Below are 20,814 nucleotides of genomic sequence, written 5' to 3' on the forward strand. Positions count from 1 at the left end.
AAATATTATAATTTTATTGTTGTTGTTCAGTCATGCCCGACTCTATGTGACCCCATGGACTGCAGCATATCAAGCTTTCCTGTCCTTCACCATCTCCCTGAGCTTGCTCAAACTCATCCATTGAGTCAATGATGTCAGCAACTACATCATGGCCATTAATTTTTAGGCTTAAAGCTACTGCTTATCAACTATGCTTCAACCCTAATTTACAGACTCATTTCCAAACTATACTTGAAGGTACTTTATACCTAAGCCCTTAATGATCCAAGATGCAAAAAAGTATCAGTTAATGCATTTTGGGGACAATTTATTTGTTATAGCTTATTGCAAAAGAATTTCTTTATATACTTAAAAACTGTTGAGATCCCTGAAGAATTTTTGCTTAAGTGGATATGGTTACCTACCTCCACTGTGTTGGAAATTAAAACTGAAATATCTAAAACATAGTTATCCATCCATTTAAAAGTAATAATAATAAACCCATAATTTGCTAATATAAACATATGTTCCAAAAGGAAAGATTTACTGAGAAGAATGTCATTATTTTAACATTTTTGCAAACTTCTCTAATGTTATACTTAACAGAACACAATTGGATTCTCTATCTATATCTACATTAAACTAGTTATAATGTGTCATCTTGGTTGAAATTTATGAAGCAATTGTGGCCTCACACAGATACATAGATGGAAAAGGGAGGAGTATTTTAATAGGTAATTATAGATTTTTTATTTAATACTTCAAACTGACAAGTGGGATTTTTTTTTAAAATTTGGTATGTAAGGAACTGGAAACTGTATCAGTGAACTTACTGTACTGTGTTATATTAAAATCCATTGATCTATTTTGCCCTTTGAATAGGTCTGTTACTCATGCATGAGTTTATAACATTACACACTGGTCATCTGGAAAATATTGGTTCACTGAGTCATCCATTTCTTTTGAATGCTGACACAGCTAATTTTATGATATATATAAAAAATCACATTTATTAGTACCACCACTGATGTCACCAGGAAAGTATTTAAGCTGTCAGTCTTAAATGGTGGAGGACTTTCTAACTTTTTGCTTAAAAAGCCAAATTTCTATCATTGGCAACAAATGTTACTAGTTCCAAAGCTTGAAGTAACAGGATGTCACTTTGTTCATTTTAGAGAAATGTCTGCCCAACAGTGTCACATAAACTATAAAAAGGTTTAATATTTAATAAAATATGTTTTTTTAAATGTACATACATGGAGGTGGAAAATATGACTACTAGGACAGTTCTGGGTCATGGCCCTGATTTGTGCTAAGGTGCCAGCAATTTTAAACAGCACTGATTTTGTGCCATCAGTGCAAATGTCAACACAGTAAAAAATGCAAAAAAAAAAGTCTATTACTATTATGAAAACATTTTTGACCTTGTAGATGCCCTTGTCTAGGGGACCTTCAGGGTCCATGGACCATGCTTTGAGAACCACTAGCTACTGTAACCAGAGAAGGCAGTGGTGACCCACTCCAGTACTTGTGCCTGGAAAATCCCATGCACAGAGGAGCCTGGTGGGCTGCAGTCCATGGGGTTGCTAAGAGTTGGACACGACTGAGCGACTTCACTTTGACTTTTCACTTTCCTTCACTGGAGAAGGAAATGGCAACCCACTCTAGTGTTCTTGCCTGGAGGATCCCAGGGACGGGGGAGCCTGGTGGGCTGCCGTCTATGGGGTCCTACAGAGTTGGACACGACTGAAGCGACTTAACTGCAGCAGCAGTTATTATAACATTGCCCTGACAGGAAAACTGAAATGAAACATTATCTGTTTAATCTATATAATTTGCTCCCCCAGCAGGTCTTCTTTAACACTGTTTATGAAAGTGAAAGCTCTAGTTATAGAGAAAACATAAAATACTGGAGGTTTTATTTGTGTTTGAAAGGCACTAGAAGTTATACCCCTTTCTCACTGCATTATCCACTATCGAACTTTTAGCTTAAATAGGGGCAGAAATTAAGTATTTCAGACACAAGCTTTAGCTTGGAGCACTTGAAACACCGTTTTCCCTGTGGCATAGAAGAAATAAACTGTTTTCAATTTAAGCTTTGCCATGAATAAGGTAATTTTTTACACTAATCTTTAGGGTATGGTGGGCTGCCGTCTATGGGGTTGCACAGAGTCGGCCATGACTGAAGCGACTTAGCAGCAGCAGCAGCAGCAGCAGGGTATGTTAGTAACATTAAAAAACACTCATTTTTTTGGTAAAGAATGTGCACTGTGGTTAAACTGACAGGCATCCTATAGGTTCACACCTCAAGGTTGCATTCTAGCAAAGATTCACACAAATAAGGAAAACCAACTGCTACTGTGAACTATTCAATTCACAATGCCCAGTCACAAGTTTTTCCAGATAACTAAACATAAGGATTTCCTTCAACCAATCAAAATTACAGCAAGAAATATACACATGTACACACACACACACACGACATCATCTTTGATGACTGATTATGATTTAATTTCTATTTTAGAAAACTTAGCAATTTTTAATATTTAACATGATTAACCTGTATCCCAAGGGCTGTGCAGTTTTATTAAGGTGTTTCTATTGGATTTTCATGTAGCATATTTCATACTTCATAGCACCTATACTTTTTGAAAATATTCTTCTTCAGGATGTTCTATATTTCAAAATGCAAAGATATTCACCAATACAGAGAATAACTTTCAGCTATGATGGTAAATATTATAAGGTTATCACATAAATAAGAAGACACTCTACTCCTCTTGTGAATGTACTTTACCTTGTATCACATTTAACACTTCATTAGATGATCGCTTTCCCATAATAATCAGAAAAAGTGGAAACTGATCTGTTTTTTGAGTTCGAATGGTTTGGGCAACAACACTGCCAAAGTGTCTATTGCACATTGTCAGAAATCTAAAATGAGACAAAATCCAAAGTTAGCTTCATTTCAGAATTTAAGAAATTTACTACTACCCAAAGAAAAAATTCAGTCTTATTATAATTATAACTGAAAAAATTCAGTTATATTAAATTAGACAGTCTGCCTGATATCAATATGTAAAATCTTACTATATCAATTTTTCAACTATATCATAAATGGAATAGAAATGATTATCAGACATCAACATCAGAAATGATTATCAGAAGACAGAAAATCGGGCAATACACCCTAAGTGCTGAGTAGAACTGACAGCATAAGATTCTTAGTTTTAAACATTACAAGCTGTATTACCCTAAACTATCAGAAAAAACAAAAAGAATTTTATGAGGAAAGAATTTCTTCAAGAGGACAAACACTGCATGGTAAAAGTTAAATTGACTAGATGCATCCTAGTCTAAACAGGATTCAGCAACATTTTTTCAGGTCCTTAGAATAAAGAATTGTACTTTAGAATTGTGTTTTCTCCAGTAGTAGCAGGTCTTCTAGTTTCATACTTGTATGGGATAAAAATAATAATTCTAAGCTTTTGACCAAAAAAAAGCTCAGAGGTATTAGCATACCGAAGTCTAGCATTAGTATTCTTAACACGATCTGGAATAAATGAAAAAACTGATAAAGCTTTTCTCTTCTATTAGAGGACTGTTTGAAATTAGCATTTCTTTCAAGAGAAAAGGGTAGCTTATGATATGTTTTCAGATCTGATGGTAAAAAGTAAATGTCATAATAATAATGAATTATGAAAGACCAAATGCAAATATAGAATGCTTTAATAAGATCCAATTTAATAAAGTCTGTAAAAATAATGGACTTTTAATAACACAGGTCACAAAAGGCAAAACAGTGGAAATTCTGAGGACTAGCCACTGGTACTGGCTTATTAATTCTTAATTATGTTCATGAAAGGCAACTTAAATCGTGTGTTTTCTCATGCCTTATGATAATATTTTAGGTAACAACTCCTCTGAAATGTATGTTCTAGCTGATGAGCAAAGTCCTGTCGTCACATGCATTAGAAAGTAAATCTATTTGAAAAGACAAACGGCATTAAAATGTCATGTGCTCAGATTCATTTGATATCCAAATTCAAAACAGAATCAAACCACTTAATTTTTAAAGCCAATATATTTCTTGTGTATAGAAATTTATCCCAGAAATCTAGGCTGAATCCTCCACAAAAACCTATGCTGTGACTACACACTGGGCCACGAGAACTGTTGGCAAGAGTGTCAAGACAAGTCAGCACCACTGCAATAAGTTCATTGGGAGTTAGGTTCATACACACATTTAGAGCAGCAATAACCAGATCTCATGGCAATCTGAAATGACAAGACCTTAAAAAAATCCATTGTTGACCATGAAATATCAGTGCCCCCATGAAAATTCATATCTTCACATTCCACAGCTATTATGGGATAAAAGGTGCTGATGCAGCCTAAGCCTCTATACCAAAATTCACACCCATACAGCTTTAATTCATCAGCGAAGATGTGTAGATCAGGAGACTAGAAAGTTAGATCTCATTTTTCTTTCTGCTTACTACTAAAATATTTCAAAGTCAATCTTGACCCTCATCTGATTATTGGCAACCTCTGAAATTAAAGATGTCAAAAAACAGTTGGAATGCTGTTTCCTACAAAAGGGAGAAAATAAGTCCTTGTTGCTTTCACACCAACGGATTAAGCGGATGTCACACAGTAGATGCCCATCACAGCATTAGCCTCATGAGTGATATTAAATACTAGCTAAAGAGGAGACCTGCAAAAAGTGAAGGAAGGAAAGAAGCCAGGAAGGAAGGAAGAAAAGGGAGGCAGGCAGGCAGGTTGGCTTAGTAGTTTTAGGAACTGGATTTCAAGATAACTTTGCCTGGAAATTGTGTACGTCCCAAATCATCTTTTTGTGAAAATGAGCTAGATGGGATAATAATTATGAAAATATAGGTATTTAATTGGGTTTAAATTTACAACATAAATTTCAAAACTACATAAAACATTCAAGGGAGGTACAGACTTCAAGGTCATATTAACCATTAAACCATTCAATTATATGAAAAAACAAGGTGATCAGTTTTCTACCAGGTATTAGCAAATCATTTCTCAGCAGGTGAGAAATATTAAGGGATCACACAGCCAGTTGATGCTTTCCAGTGACCTTAACTAACAATTTGTTGTAATCAGAGAAACTTTGTTAAAACTTTAATTAATCTGATTAATCTTCCTAAGATCTGAATTAAGCAGACCTTAATTAAGAATTCAGATCTTAGCTCCTAAGATCTTCCTAAGATTTGAAATTTTCAAATTGCAATCATCAAGAGTCCATAGCACCAATGGACAGCCCCCAATTAAAAAATTCCTACTTGTCAGTTCCTTCCTTTACAATTTACAAGAACTTCACAATGCAAATATCAAATCTTTCTCATGGGTGGGAGGCCCTGCTTCTTCTTCTCAAGATCATTCACAACACAAAGTTACCATTCACATCACACTACCAGCAGCAGAAATCTAGTTCAAAACATTACAGCAAAATCAGACATGGGAGAAACAAGTGGTTTTAAGAGAATAAATGGAGTTCTCTCATAATTGTGGTATTTTCTTCCTTTGAAAACACAAAAGTGTGCCAGTGCATCTAGAGGCAGCAGCAAACTTGTCTAACTACCAACGGTGCTCATCAGAGACAGGTGCCATGAAGAGATAAATGATTTCCACAGCAACTGAATTGCTGCAATCTCAAACACCAAAGGGGGAAGCATGGTAACCATTCTGTGGCAAGAAGAAATCATCTTTTGATTGTAAAATATTTTAATAAATCAAACAACCTATGCATCATAGACTGACTTGAGGAATGGGAATAACAAACTGCAAAATCAACCCCCCAAAGTCAAAGGCTAAAGTAACAAATTTGAAAAGACAAAGAATGCTCTTATTAAGGGGGTAAAATGAGGGAGAGAGGGAAAGAAGGACAGGTTGAGAAAATGAATGAAATAAAACGGTTAATAACAAGTCAGAATTAATAAAGCTACTCACTCTTCCCTGGTGCATGGGTGGGTAAGTAGTGGTGGAGGTGGTGGGGATAGGGAGTGGGAACCTCAAACTCTGGCCTTGGTAAAGAAAGTGAAAGTGTTAGTTGCTCAGTTGTGTCTGACTCTTTGTGACCCCACAGACTATATAGCCCACCAGGCTCCTCTGTCCAGGCAAGAATACTGGAGTGGGTTGCCATTTCCTTCCCCAGGGGATCTTCCCCACCTGGGGACTGAACCCAGGTCTCCTGAATTGCAGGCAGATTCCTTACCATTTGAGCCACCAGGGAGGCCCAAGAAAATATAATTAGAAGCTATGTTCACCAATTCTTGCTATCAGAAGTCTAAAATTGAAGATAAGAGGAAGTGGTTTTAATCTAAAGTTTGAGGAGAAAAATAAACAGAACATCTGATGGCTAGCATATATTAATTATTAGTAAAATTTTCAGCCTCTGAAGCAGAGATCTTTTCTATCCTATTAATGGAAACCAGGATTACTAATAAATCAGATATGAGAGAAAGTAATCTCATTTTAATTCAAAACATGATATAGTTTAGTTTCTTTCAATCAAACCCATAATTACATAAGTCATCAACTTTAAATTGTATTTCAACAAAAAATATATACTGAAAGAAACAGCAACTTAGAGACAGGGTGATAAAATTCTACATCTACTGTCTACCTACTGTATATCAGGTAATGTAAAGAGGCACATTTGCTTAAAAACAAAACAAAACAAAACTGCTAAATACTCTTTGTGAGGCTTCCTGATTATTACATTTCAATGTGACATCCATAAGTTTAAAGAAGTCTTGTATATAAAGTGGAAATAACACATCTTTAAAACACTTAACATTGTTATAAGATACAAAAAGCACTCAGAACTGTGCTTAGAACATGGTAGACAGTTAAAATTGGTAGCTATTTGATCATTATTGTGTATAATTATATTTAAAATTTTTATCATTTTTTTCTATGATTAAAATGATAACTTACACCTATGGGCCAATAATTTGGCCACCTCATGCGAAGAGCTGACTCACTGGAAAAGACTCCGATGCTGGGAGGGATCAGGGGCAAGAGGAAAAGGGGACGACAGAGGATGAGATGGCTGGATGGCATCACTGACTCCATGGACATGAGTTTGAGTGAACTCCGGGAGTTGGTGATGGACAGGGAGGCCTGGCGATTCATGGGGTTTCAAAGAGTCAGACACGACTGAGCGACTCAGCTGAACTGAACTGATGGGCCAACACTAAAAGATTTTTTTGAGTATTAAGACACAGCATCAAAGAATTGTTGATGAAACAAATACAATCACTGGTATTACTCTCATTCAGAGAACGAAAGGGCAGGTATTGATATTTGGGAAATAAGGAAGTACAATTATAAATGTTGTAGTTGTACAGTACTATAAAACTTTACACACTTAAAAGGGAATATGAAATTAAATAATCTGGAGTAAGAAATGGCAACTCGTTCCAGTTGCCTGAAAAATTTTATGAACAGCGGAGCTTGGCGGGCTACAGTCCATGGAGTCTCAAAGAGTCATACCTGACTGACAGCGTTCACTCATTCTCGTGTGCATGGGCTTGTGCACACACAGGTGCATGCAAAGGCGCACACACACCCACAATGTTAATTAATTTGAAACCAAGAATCAGCATCACAATTTCTGGCTGCTTACCCTTGAATTATTAAACACATTAAATGTCTTTCTGATAATGTATAAACCATTTTTCCAAAATGAAAGGTTATCAAGTAGAAGAAATCCACATTCAACAGTAATAAAGGACTTTTCCAGTATGGGTTGCTGAGTGGTTTTTTTTTTTTTGGTTTGGTTGTTTTTTATACTACATCTTTTGAAATCACTTTGATTTAAGGAGCCTCTTCTTTTTAAAGCAAGTCAAACTTGGTTTTTGCTATAGCTCAGTTCAGTCGCTCAGTCGTGTCCGACTCTTTGCAACCCCATGAATCACAGCACGCCAGGCCTCCCTGTCCATCACCAACTCCTGGAGTTCACTCAAACTCATGTCCATCGAGTCGGTGATGCCAACCAGCCATCTCATTCTCTGACGCCCCCTTCTCCTCCCGCCCCCAATCTTTCCCAGCATCAGAGTCTTTTCCAGTGAGTCAACTCGTCGCATGAGCTGGCCAAAGTACTGCAGTTTCAGCTTTAGCATCAGTGCTTCCAATGAACACCCAGGATTGATCTCCTTTAGAATAGACTGGTTGGATCTCCTTGCAGTACGCCTTATTTGAGCATGACTTTACTAGCGTGTGAGATGAGTGCAATTGTGCAGTAGTTTGAGCATTCTTTGGCGTTGCCTTTCTTTGGAATTGGAATGAAAACTGAACTTTTCCAATCCTGTAGCCACTGCTGAGTTTTCCAAATTTGCTGGCATATTGAGTGCAGCACTTTCACAGCATCATCTTTCAAGATTTGAAATAGCTCAACTGGAATTCCATCACCTCCACTAGCTTTGCTCGTAGTGATGCTTTGTAAGGCCCACTTGACTTCACATTCCAAGATGTCTGGTTCCAGGTGAGTGATCATACCATCGTGATTATCTGGGTCGTGAAGATTTTTTTTGTACAGTTCTTCTGTGTATTCTTGCCACCTCTTCTTAATATCTTCTGCTTCTGTTAGGTCCATACCATTTATGTCCTTTATCGAGCCCATCTTTGCATGAAATGTTCCCTTGGTATCTCTAATTTTCTTGAAGAGATCTCTAGTCTTTCCTATTCTGTTGTTTTCCTCTATTTCTTTGCATTGATCACTGAGGAAGGCTTTCTTATCTCTCCTTGCTATTCTTTGGAACTCTGCATTCAGACGCTTATATCTTTCCTTTTCTTGTTTGCTTTTCACTTCTCTTCTTTTCACAGCTATTTGCAAGGCCTCCCAAGACAGCCATTTTGCTTTTTTGCATTTCTTTCCCATGGGGATGGTCTTGATCCCTGTCTCCTGTACAATGTCACGAATCTCTGTCCAGAGTTCATCAGGCACTCTATCAGATCTAGTCCCTTAAATCTATTTCTCACTTCCACTGTATAATCATAAGGGATTTGATTTAGGTCATATCTGGATGGTCAAGTGGTTTTCCCTACTTTCTTCAATTTAAGTCTGAATTTGGCAATAAGTTGTTCATGATCTGAGCCACAGTCAGCTCCTGGTCTTGTTTTTGCTGCCTGTATAGAGCTTCTCCATCTTTGGCTGCAAAAAATCTATTTCTGCTTTACTGTCTATGCCAAAGCCTCTGATTGTGTAGATCACAATAAACTGTGAAAAATTCTGAAGATGGGAATACCAGACCACCTGACCTGCCACTTGAGAAACCTATATGCAGGTCAGGAAGCAGCAGTTAGAATTGGACATGGAATAACAGACTGGTTCCAAATAGGAAAAGGAGTACGTCAAGGCTGTATATTGTCACCCTGCTTATTTAACTTATATGCAGAGTACATCATGAGGAATGCTGGGCTGGAAGAAGCACAAGCTGGAATCAAGATTGCCGGGAGAAATATCAATAACCTCAGATATGCAGATGACACCTCCCTTATGGCAGAAAATGAAGAGGAACTCAAAAGCCTCTTGATGAAAGTGGAAGAGGAGAGTGAAAAAGTTGGCTTAAAGCTCAACATTCAGGAAACTAAGATCATGGCATCTGGTCCCATCACTTCACGGCAAATACATGGGGAAACAGTGGAAACAACGTTAGACTTTATTTTTTGGGGATCCAAAATCACTGCATATGCTGATTCCAGCCATGAAATTAAAAGACGCTTACTGCTTGGAAGGAAAGTTTTGACCAACCTAGATAGCATATTATAAAGCAGAGACATTACTTTGCCAACAAAGGTCCATCTAGTCAAGGCTATGGTTTTTCCTGTGGTCATGTATGGATGTGAGAGTTGGACTGTGAAGAAAGCTGATCGCCGAAGAATTTATGCTGTTTCCCCATCTATTTGAGAGTCCATTGGACTGCAAGGAGATCCAACCAGTCCATTCTAAAGCAGATGAGTCCTGGGTGTTCACTGGAAGTACTGATGCTAAAGCTGAAACTCCAATACTTTGGCCGCCTCATGCGATGAGTTGACTCACTGGAAAAGACTCTGATGCTGGAAGGGACTGGGGGCAGGAGAAGGGGATGACGGAGAATGAGATGGCTGGATGGCATCATCAACTCGATGGAAGTGAGTTTGAGTGAACTCCGGGAGTTGGTGATGGACAGGGAGGCCTGGCGTGCTGCGATTCGTGGGGTCGCAAAGAATCTGACATGACTGAGCAACTGAACTGAACTGAGTAAGCCTTAATAGCTATACATATTCATTCATGCTTTCAGGGTTTGTTAAAAAACATGTATACAGCTCAGTAGAAAAACCAGAACACAAAATACATAGAAAGTACCTTAGAGATCATCTACTGTCTAGCCAACACAGAATTCTCCCTTCTTCCTTTTTTGCCCTTAATAGGGAATTTAAAGGCATGGGCCTATAACATGTAAAATGAGACCTAACAATGCTGCTAGCATTGTCAAGCATACCAAAACAGCCAAAGACTACTGTCTTCTACCACAAAATCATTTCTCCAAGCCTGCATGCCTATCCATTGTGCAGCTCATTTCTGGAGATGATCTTCAGCACCACTGGCATATGTCCTTTTGTCCTTTAAGGGTGGCTTTGATGTTTTGAAATAGTTCTAAGTCTTTGGGTAAAAATAAGTTAGGTAAACGAGCTGGGAGACACTGATTATAAAGGCAGTGATTTTCAAGCTTTAAAGGCCTAGGGATCACCTATGAAGTTAATTCAAAAGGCAAATTCCTCAGTCCCATCACTGAGAGATTCTGATTCAATAGATCTGTGGTAAGGCCCAGGAAACTGTCTTTTTAATAAGCTCCCAACGGTCTCTCTCCAAGGTGTTTCTGATTCAAGTGTTTAGTGGGACACACTTTCAGAATCACTGCTTTTAGGAGGCAGGGCTTCTTTCCTGGAGAGCCTTTAAGCTTTCTCTGAAGGCAGCTCTTAAAGAAGTGTCCCCTAAATATTTTGGGCAATGGCATATTCACTGGACCTAGGGTCTAGTCTCCTGAGGTGATGACACTGAAGATAACTGCCACTTGCTTCATCTGTATGCTGCTGCTGCTGCTGAGTCGCTTCAGTTGTGTCCGACTCTGTGTGACCCCATAGACGGCAGCCACCAGGCTCCACCGTCCTTGGGATTCTCCAGGCAAGAACACTGGAGTGGGTTGCCATTTTTATAGGTGAGGTGTAATATGATGTGAGACAAAACTAAAGTCTGTGAGCTCCAGGTGATGGAGGAAAAACAAGGCAGGGAAGAGGTGTTGTAATATTACATAGAGAAGTCAACTTAAAAGTTGATACTTGATCAAAGGTTCAAAAGAGGTAAAGGATGAAGTGGAACTATATCTCTGGGAAGAGAATTCCAGGCAGAGAGAACAGCAAACACAAAACCTTAAAGCTGGAAAGTATCCAGCATATTTGAAAGGTGAGTATAGCTGAATCAGAGTGAAGCATAAAAGACAAAATTGATAATTTTGAGTTTTAACATGATTGGAAGAAAACCATAGCTAGGCCAAAAAATAAATTGTGAACTGGAAAAAAATTCTGAATTTGAAACCACAGAAAAAGGACTAATTTCCCTAATGTATCAGTTCAGTTCAGTTCAGTCGCTCAGTCCTGTCCGACTCTCCGCGACCCCATGAATCACAGCAGGCCAGGCCTCCCTGTCCATCACCAACTCCCAGAGTTCACTCAAACTCATGTCCACAGAGTTGGTGATGCCATCCAGCCATCTCATTCTCCGTCGTCCCCTTCTCCTCCCGCCCCCAACCTTTCCTAGCATCAGAGTCTTTTCCAGTGAGTCAACTCGTCGCATGAGGTGGCCAAAGTATTGCAGTTTCAGCTTTAGCATCAGTCCCTCCAATGAACATCCAGGATTGATCTCCTTTAGAATGGACTGGTTGGATCTCCTTGCAGTATAAGGGACTCTCAAGAGTCTTCTCCAACACCACAGTTCAAAAGCATCGATTCTTCGGCGATCAGCTTTCTTCACAGTCCAACTCTCACATCCATACATGACCATGGGAAAAACCATTGCCTTGACTAGACGGACCTTGGTTGGCAAAGTAATGTCTCTGCTTTTTAATATACTATCAAGGTTGGTCATAACTTTCCTTCCAAGGAGCAAGCATCTTTTAATTTCCTGGCTGCAATCAGCATCCAAAGTGATTTTGGAGCCCAAAAAAATAAAGTCTGCCACTGTTTCCACTGTTTTTCCATCTATTTCCCATGAAGTATAAAGAACCCTTAATAACTGGGAAAAGATCAACAAAGAGTATCTGTCTGCTTCCAGGAAGAGAAACAGTAATGGCTCATATACATGTGAAAAGATACTCAAAATAATTCCTAATGACTTCAGTTCAGTCGCTCAGTTGTGTCTGACTCTTTGCGACCCCATGAATTGCAGCATGCCAGGCCTCCCTGTCCATCACCAACTCCCGGAGTCTATCCAAACTCATGTCCATTGAGTTGGTGATGCCATCTAACCATCTCATCTGTCGTCCCCTTCTCCTCCTGCCTTCAATCTTTCCCAACATCAGGCTCTTTTCTAATGAGTTAGCTCTTCGCATCAGGTGGCTAAAATATTGGATTTTCAGCTTCAACATCAGTCCTTCCAATGAACACTAGGAGTGATTTCCTTTAGGATGGATTGGTTGGATCTTCTTGCAGTCCAAGGGACTCTCAAGAGTCTTCTCCAGCACCATAGTTCAAAAGCATCAATTCTTCGGCGTTCAGCTTTCTTTATAGTCCAACTCTTACATCCATATATGACTACTGGAAAAACCATAGCCTTGACTAGACGGACCTTTGCTGACAAAGTAATGTCTCTGCTTTTTAATATGCTGTCTAGGTTGGTCATAACTTTCCTTCCAAGGAGTAACCGTCTTTTAATTTCATGGCTGCAGTGATTTTGGAGCCCCCCAAAAATAAAGTCAGCCACTGTGTCCCCATCTATTTGCCATGAAGTGATGAGACCGGATACCATGATGAGTTAGCTCCTAATTAAATCTATACTAAAACCATTTTTTATCTGTCAGATTAGTAAAGACAAAATAAAATTTGCTAATACCTTACACTGGCCGGGTTATAGGGAAACAGGCACTACTGCTTGCTGTTAGTAGGAGTGAAATTGGTACCCACTCTCTTGTGGGAAATTTGCCAGTGTCTATTAAAATTAAATATACTACCTCTTAACCCAGTACTCCTAAAACTGGGAATTTATTCTGTACATATATTTTCCAGATGGAAATATATGTGCAGTTATTTACTGTAAGCTTGTAATAGAAAAATACTAGACATGACCCAAATGACAACCAATAGGATCTGGTTAAATAAATTATAGTATATTATGGAATTCAAAGGAATACCATGTAGCCATAAAATGGAAAGGATTCTTTATGAACTGACATGAAGTATCTTCTAAGATATGATGTTAGTGGGAAAAGGAAGGTGTTAAATATTGTTTACCATTTGTGTAAAATGGGAAAGTGATGATTTATTAGCTTATTTATGTATAAAATAATCTCTGGACGGATAAATAAGAAATTTAAGATATTACTCCTGGAAAAGGTAACTTAGAAACGAGAATAAGGAGAAGACTTTTCATTATGTACCCTTCTATGACTTTGAGTTTTGATTAACATGAAGGTATTACGCAGTCAATAAAGAATTTGAACCTAAGACAGTAACTCTCTTACAAAAACAAAGAAAAATTGCACACAACCTCCAAATTTACCACAATGTTAATCACAGTTGTCTATTTCTCATCAGTCTTTTGTACATCTTTTTCTTTTTGTGGTAATTAGCATTTAGTTGGATACAGTCCTTTTGCCACCTTTACAAAAGTAATGAACCAGCAAGTTAGATGGCTGAATAAAATTCCATTGAGTAGACGTAACATCACCATATTCATAACTATTCACCTACAGCTAGATTTTTCTTTTTAGTTTTTTTAATCAGTATAAATAATACTGGGATAAATTCTTAAAGTATTTTTAAGGGAAAAGTCTGTCTGTGAAGTGGAATTACAGTGTAAAAAAGTATAGAATCATTTAATGACTGGTGATAAATACTGTCAAATTGTTTTCTAAAAGAATAGTATAATGTCTCTCCGTACAAATGCAAATACTGAATGCATGCGTGTTAAAGAACACAGCCAAACTAAAGATGAATTTAAGAAACCACAAGATGAATCTTTGTGAAAATTTAATCTGAAAATCATCTTTCACTTGTCTGTTCAGTCAGTTCAGTTCAGTCGCTCAGTCGTGTCCGACTCTTTGCGACCCCATGAATCACAGCACGCCAGGCCTCCCTGTCCATCACCAACTCCCGGAGTTCACTCAAACTCATGTCCATCGAATTGGTGATGCCATCCAGCCATCTCATTCTCTGTCGTCCCCGTCTCCTCCTACCCTCAATCGCTCCCAGCATCAGACTCTTTTCCAGTGAGTCAACTTGTCACATGAGATGGCCAAAGTATTGCAGTTTCAGCTTTAGCATCAGTCCTTCCAATGAACACCCAGGATTGATCTCCTTTAGAATGGACTGGTTGGATCTCCTTGCAGTCCAAGGGACTCTCAAGAGTCTTCTCCAGCACCACAGTTCAAAAGCATCAATTCTTCGGGGATCAGCTTTCTTCACAGTCCAACTCTCAGATCCATACATGACCACGGGAAAAACCATAGCCTTGACTAGACGGACCTTGGTTGGCAAAGTAATGTCTCTGCTTTTTAATATGTTATCTAGGTTGGTCATAACTTTCCTTCCAAGGAGTAAGCGTCTTTTAATTTCATGGCTGCAATCAGCATCCAAAGTGATTTTGGAGCCCCAAAAAATAAAGTCTGACACGGTTTCCACTGTTTCCCCATCTATTTCCCAAGAAGTGATGGGACCAGATGCCATGATCTTTGTTTTCTGAATGTTGAGCTTCAAGCCAACCTTTTCACTCTACTCTTTCACTTTCATCAAGAGGCTTTTGAGTTCCTCTTCACTTTCTGCCATCAGGGTGATATCATCTGCATATCTGAGGTTATTGATATTTCTCCCGGCAATCTTGATTCCAGCTTGTGCTTCTTCCAGCCCAGTGTTCCTCATGATGTACTCTGCATATAAGTTAAATAAGCAGGGTGACAATATACAACCTTGACGTACTCCTTTTCCTATTTGGAACCAGTCTGGTGTTCCATGTCCAGTTCTAACTGTTGCTTCCTGACCTGCATACAGGTTTCTCAAGAGGCAGGTCAGGTGGTCTGGTATTCCCATCTCTTTCAGAATTTTCCACAGTTTAGTGTGATCCACACAGTCAAAGGCCTTGGCATAGTCAATGAAGCAGAAATAGATGTTTTTCTGGAACTCTCTTGCTTTCTCCATGATCCAGCAGATGTTGGCAATTTGATCTCTGGTGCCTCTGCCTTTTCCAAAACCTGCTTGAACATCTGGAAGTTCACGATTCACATATTGCTGAAGCCTAGCTTGGAGAATTTTGAGCATGACTTTACTAGCGTGTGAGATGAGTGCAACTGGCGGTAGGTTTGAGCATTCTTTGGCATTGCCTTTCTTTGGGATTGGAATGAAGACTGACCTTTTCCAGCCCTGTGGCCATTGCTGAGTTTTCCAAATTTGCTGGCATATTGAGTGCAGCACTTTCACAGCATCATCTTTCAGGATTTGAAATAGCTCAACTGGAATTCCATCACCTCCACTAGCTTTGTTCGTCATGATGCTCTCTAAGGCCCACTTGACTTCACATTCCAAGATGTCTGGTTCCAGGTGAGTGATCACGCCATCGTGATTATCTTGGTCGTGAAGATCTTTTTTGTTCAGTTCTTCTGTGTATTCTTGCCACCTCTTCTTAATATCTTCTGCTTCTGTTAGGTCCATACCATTTATGTCCTTTATTGAGCCCGTCTTTTCATGAAATGTTCCCTTGATATCTCTAATTTTCTTGAAAAGATCTCTTGTTTTTCCTATTCTGTTGTTTTCCTCTATTTCTTTGCACTGATCGCTGAGGAAGGCTTTCTTATCTCTCCTTGCTATTCTTTGGAACTCTGAACTTGTCTGTGGTTTAAGACTAAACAGTAATAGTAAACTGCTAAATTATCTCAATAGATTAGTAGTCAGAGTTTAAAAAAAAAAGTATCTCATTGTTGTCATCTATAAATTATTCAAGTGGAAACGCTTTAAAACACTGACAGTTTAATGACAGGGCTGTAAGTAATTTACAGGGACCAATTTATACTAATTTTTTGGAGGGACAATAATCAGATAACTGGCTGTCTTCTCACCATGACTAAGAATATGAACATTTATTACTCAAAAACATTTAAGTACCCCATTTTAAGTTGGGTGAGAGAATAGAGAACATTTAACCCAATCACTTATCAAATGCAGACATTCTTCTCTAGCAATGTAAAGAGAAGATTCATTTTCCAGGGGCTATATAAGAGCGCAAATTTATGTTAAATGGCAGATAATATTTTTTCTGTGTTCTGCCTTTTACCAATTGATCAGTATTTATGAGGGGCTTCCCTGGTGGCTCAGCAGTTAAAGCGTATGCCTGCAATGTAGGAGACCTGGGTTCGATCCCTGGGTCCGGTCCCTGGGTCGGGAAGATCCCCTGGAGAAGGAAATGGCAACCATTCCAGTATTCTTGCCTGGAGAATCCCATGGATGGAGGAGCCTGGTGGGCTACAGTCCACGGAGTCGCAAAGAGTTGGACACGACTGAGCAACTTAACTAACTTAACTAAATATGCAAGATTAGATATGGTCTGTGTCCTTAAGATAGTAAGAATATTTCGGGTTTGATAAATCAACACTGCCAAACAGGAAACATAATCTGATATAAAACTGGGGTCTAGATAGAGTGGTTCAGTTTAAGGGCTGAAAAAAAAATCAGAGAAAGGAATGGGAGCTTAGAAATCATGGAGAACTTTCTGTTCCAAGACAGTGCTCCTGGACAGCTAGTAAGAGAATCATCTTTTAATCACATCTGTATTCCTAGCACCTACTGCCAAACAGTATATATCAATATTTGTTACAAGAATGGGCTAGTTCATGCTTCAATAACTTTTATCTCCACTGTAACACTGATGATCATACAATCTTCCTTTCTCTCTTCCAACTACTTTAGTTGAAATCAGTTTATTTTTCTTTATTTATTTGGCTGTGCCAGGTCTCAGTTGCAGTATGTGGGATCTAGCTCCCTGATCAGGAATCAAACTTGGGCTCCCTGGCAGAGTGGCAGAGTCCTAGTCACTGGACTACCAGGGAAGTCCTCTGAAATCATTTTAATTAAGACAGTTGGTATGAATTACCATCGTCTCCAAGGCCTCTTTCAGTATGCTTCTACCTTGATAGGTCATTTGATCCCTCAAAATAGCAGGTATTCATCCCCAAGCTCATGACTCTGAGCTTCCCACCTGATTTTTAGCATCCCCTGGAGAAGGAAACGGTAACCCACTCCAGTATTCTTGCCTGGAGAATCTCATGGACGGAGAAGAATGGTAGGCTACAGTCCACGGGGTCGCAAAGAGTCGGACACGACTAAGCGACGAACGGTACGGTAAGGGTAGTTTTTACATAATTTCATCCTGTCACCATCTACTAATTGAAAATGTTACTTAGAAGAGGTATAAAGTATCCAAATTTTAACATATTAGAGAAAGTATTAATTGGAATTATTGTAAGCAATATTGTGAGACAAGGACTTCGGAGTAAAATAAACCTGATTTTGTTGCTTACTAATTGTTTCTTTGGATATCTTAATCTTTCTGAGTGAGTGGGTGAGTGAACGCCACTCAGTCGTGTCTGACTCTTTGCGACCCCATGGACTATACAGTCCATGGAATTCTCTAGGCCAGAATACTAGAGTGGGTAGCCTTTCCCTTTTCCAGGGGATCTTCCCAACCCAGGGATCGAACCAGGGTCTCCTGCACTGCAGGTGGATTCTTTACCAACTGAGCTATTAGGGAAGCCCTAATCTCTCTAAACCTTTGTTTTTTCACATATAAAGTGAAGGCAATAATATCTACTCTAGGAGTTGGTCTGTAGATTAATCAAAATTACCATTTTCCTCCCTATTATATGCTTTAGAGTCAAAATGGGCTTTTCCTTTCTCTTCCCTTCCTCCCAAATTAAGGATATGGCAAAATGGTTCCTAAAGTAAGTTATAACAGCAAATCTTAGACTCATATCACTTAAATAAGAAGTCATACATATAATACAGTGCCAACCACTGTATTAAAAGTTACAGTGCTCTGTGACTTCTATGGAATCATCATAACGTAAGATTATGCCTTACTCTAAGGTGGAAAATGAAGGTATATATATTTTTTTCCATGTTATAGTCTATGTTTTTTTTTCCTGCAAAATTTGGAGACTCTGTGATTTTATTATTTATTAAGTAAGATTCACTCAGCATTATTATATAAAAAATTTTCAGAGTTGCTTGGCTTCTCTTGAGACCTTGATATTTATATACAATTTTCTTATGTATTTGAAAAGAACTATTATTCTAAAGGATTAAAAAAATGTAAGAGAGCATCAGGAGAAGTCTTAGGCACAGGAGAAAAGTTTTTAAATGATAAATGACCAACAGCACAGAGTTTTAGCACTTCAGTCACTCATCAAAGCTTTCAAGCAAGAACTGATTACAACGCAGCACTTAACAAAGGCTCACTTGAGACAGCTGATGTTTGACACAAAGTTGAACGGTCAGGTTTACTACAAGGCTTTTTCTAAGCTCTATGCCTGATATGAGTTAGATCGTGAAAAGGAGTATTTCAGGGCCGTACTCACCTAAAGAATTACCATGTCTGAAAAAAGATTTAATACAATACAGGGGATTGATATAAGAAACATCTATTTAAAGTGATTCATCTTTCTACAATAGGAGAAACTAATTGTTTACTATATTTTATTATTACATTTCCTAATGTTTCTCAAATTGAAAATCATGCAACAAAATTCTTCTTTGAATTCAGTGCCAGGAAATTTTGACACAATTAGGCTACCTTTTATCAGACAATGAAAAATTTAAATGGTAAATCATAAACTCTAAGGCATAGTACCTGGCACATAAAATAAATACACATTGGATGGATAGATGAATGAGTGAGGATATGCCTATCACATTTCCTCTTTCTCCTTTAGCTGCCAGAACTGAATTCAATGCTTATGTACAAAACCTTGTTTGTGCTTATTTTTTTAAAAAAATCAGTGTGATTGTCTCCAGCAGTGTTCAACTGCAAGGCATGGGCATAGAGACGGTGAATAGTTTGGGTCAACAAATTGAGTGCAATGGAGGAAGACAGAGATGAAGCAGTTTCAAGTATTACAAAGAAGTGATAATGATGAACCTTGAAATTTAAATAGGACAAGGAAGGAAATGAAGACTGGACACAGGAAAGGGTGGATGAGGTCAGGTGGTGGGTGTCAACAGATTGAAGGGCATGATGAGACAAAAACAAAACGAAACAACTTTAGCACTGGTGACACTTGAGGAGGTAAGTGAAATAGGACATGTTTGTCAGAGCCAGATGCTTGAAATAAAAATATATAAGGTGATACAGTTTCTATTGATGACCAGGTCTAAGTGTGGTAAACAAAGAGAAGAAAAAATTTTTTCTCTAGTTGGACAAGTCTGGGAACTGAGAGAACTATCAAGAATGATAACAGGAGTGGAGACAATAAGAAGTTCAGGTATTGTTTATGAGTGATAAAATTTGGAGGAGTTAATAGAACACAAGCTTCAAAAGATCTTGCCAATCAATTATATTCGTAGAGAATGGTAGAAATCTGGTTTAATATCAATAACAACTCAGACGCAGTCCATTCTGGACCACTCCATACCTGAAAAACTGCTAGGGGATTTTGGTTGACTTCCTCAGTTCAATAAAAGCCAATAATAAACTACAACTGAGCACAGCATCAGACAAATTTTCACTGAAGTATTATGCTTGATTCTGGGTCCCTTTAGAATGGGCTAGGTCTAGATACCCTATCATATGAGGAACAATGGAAGAAATAAATACACTTGGTTGGAAAGGTAAGAAAATTAAGGCAAACAAGACAGGGTTAAACAAATAAAAGATTATAATGCAGAAAAGAAGCTAGTCTTATTTCAGGTAATTCCAAGGCCAAAACTAGAACCCAAAGGGAGCAAGTTGCAGAAGTTCTCTATGGGAAGAATTACTACTGCAAAAATCCCTGTCACTCAAAATCTTTTGAAACTTTTATCTCTCTGTCCCTAGCAGGATTCATGTAGCAAAGCGAAAGTGAAAATGTTAGTAACTCAGTCATGTCTGATTCTTTGCTTAATTTGGGGCCCACCAGGCTCCTCTGTCCATGGAATTCTCCAGGCAGGAATACTGGAGTGGGTTGCCATTTCCTCCACCAGGGAATCTTCCCAACTCAGGAATCAAACCCAGGTCTCCCACATTGCAGGCAGATTCTTTATTGTTTGAGCCATCATGCAGACTGTAGTAATATCAGTTAGACATAACATAGGGGAAAATTCCTGCACAGCTGCAAACTGGATGTTAACTAAGAATGTTTCTAACTCCCAACTCTTTAAGATTTGGTGAATTTGGTGTTTATTTGTTCCCTAAGCAAAAGATCCACGTCTTATACTTCTCTTATACCTCCCACAGGTCTATACACAGTTTTTGTACAATTTGTTGGTAATAATCCAGCCTGACAAGGTCAAGGGACAAGAAGTATGTAGCAGAAAAGCACAGGTAGATCTAGGATTTATATCTGGTACAGCCATTTACGGGAC

At 38.5% G+C, this 20,814-nt stretch overlaps 1 protein-coding gene across 3 annotated transcripts in view; it reads right to left on the minus strand.

Annotated features, from left to right (window-relative positions):
- Positions 1–20,814, minus strand: part of FAF1 (Fas associated factor 1) — a 514,461-nt gene that overhangs the window by 112,182 nt on the left and 381,465 nt on the right. For all 3 annotated transcript variants that reach the window (XM_055403873.2, XM_055403872.2, XM_055403871.1), the window contains exon 14: positions 2,777–2,913. In XM_055403873.2, the coding sequence (XP_055259848.1) occupies positions 2,777–2,913 (137 nt within the window). The remainder of the gene's footprint in view (positions 1–2,776; positions 2,914–20,814) is intronic.

This window comes from Moschus berezovskii, chromosome 4, assembly GCF_049115385.1.
Source record: "Moschus berezovskii isolate FMDL1 chromosome 4, NW_MosBer_1.0, whole genome shotgun sequence".
Taxonomy (NCBI): domain Eukaryota; kingdom Metazoa; phylum Chordata; class Mammalia; order Artiodactyla; family Moschidae; genus Moschus; species Moschus berezovskii.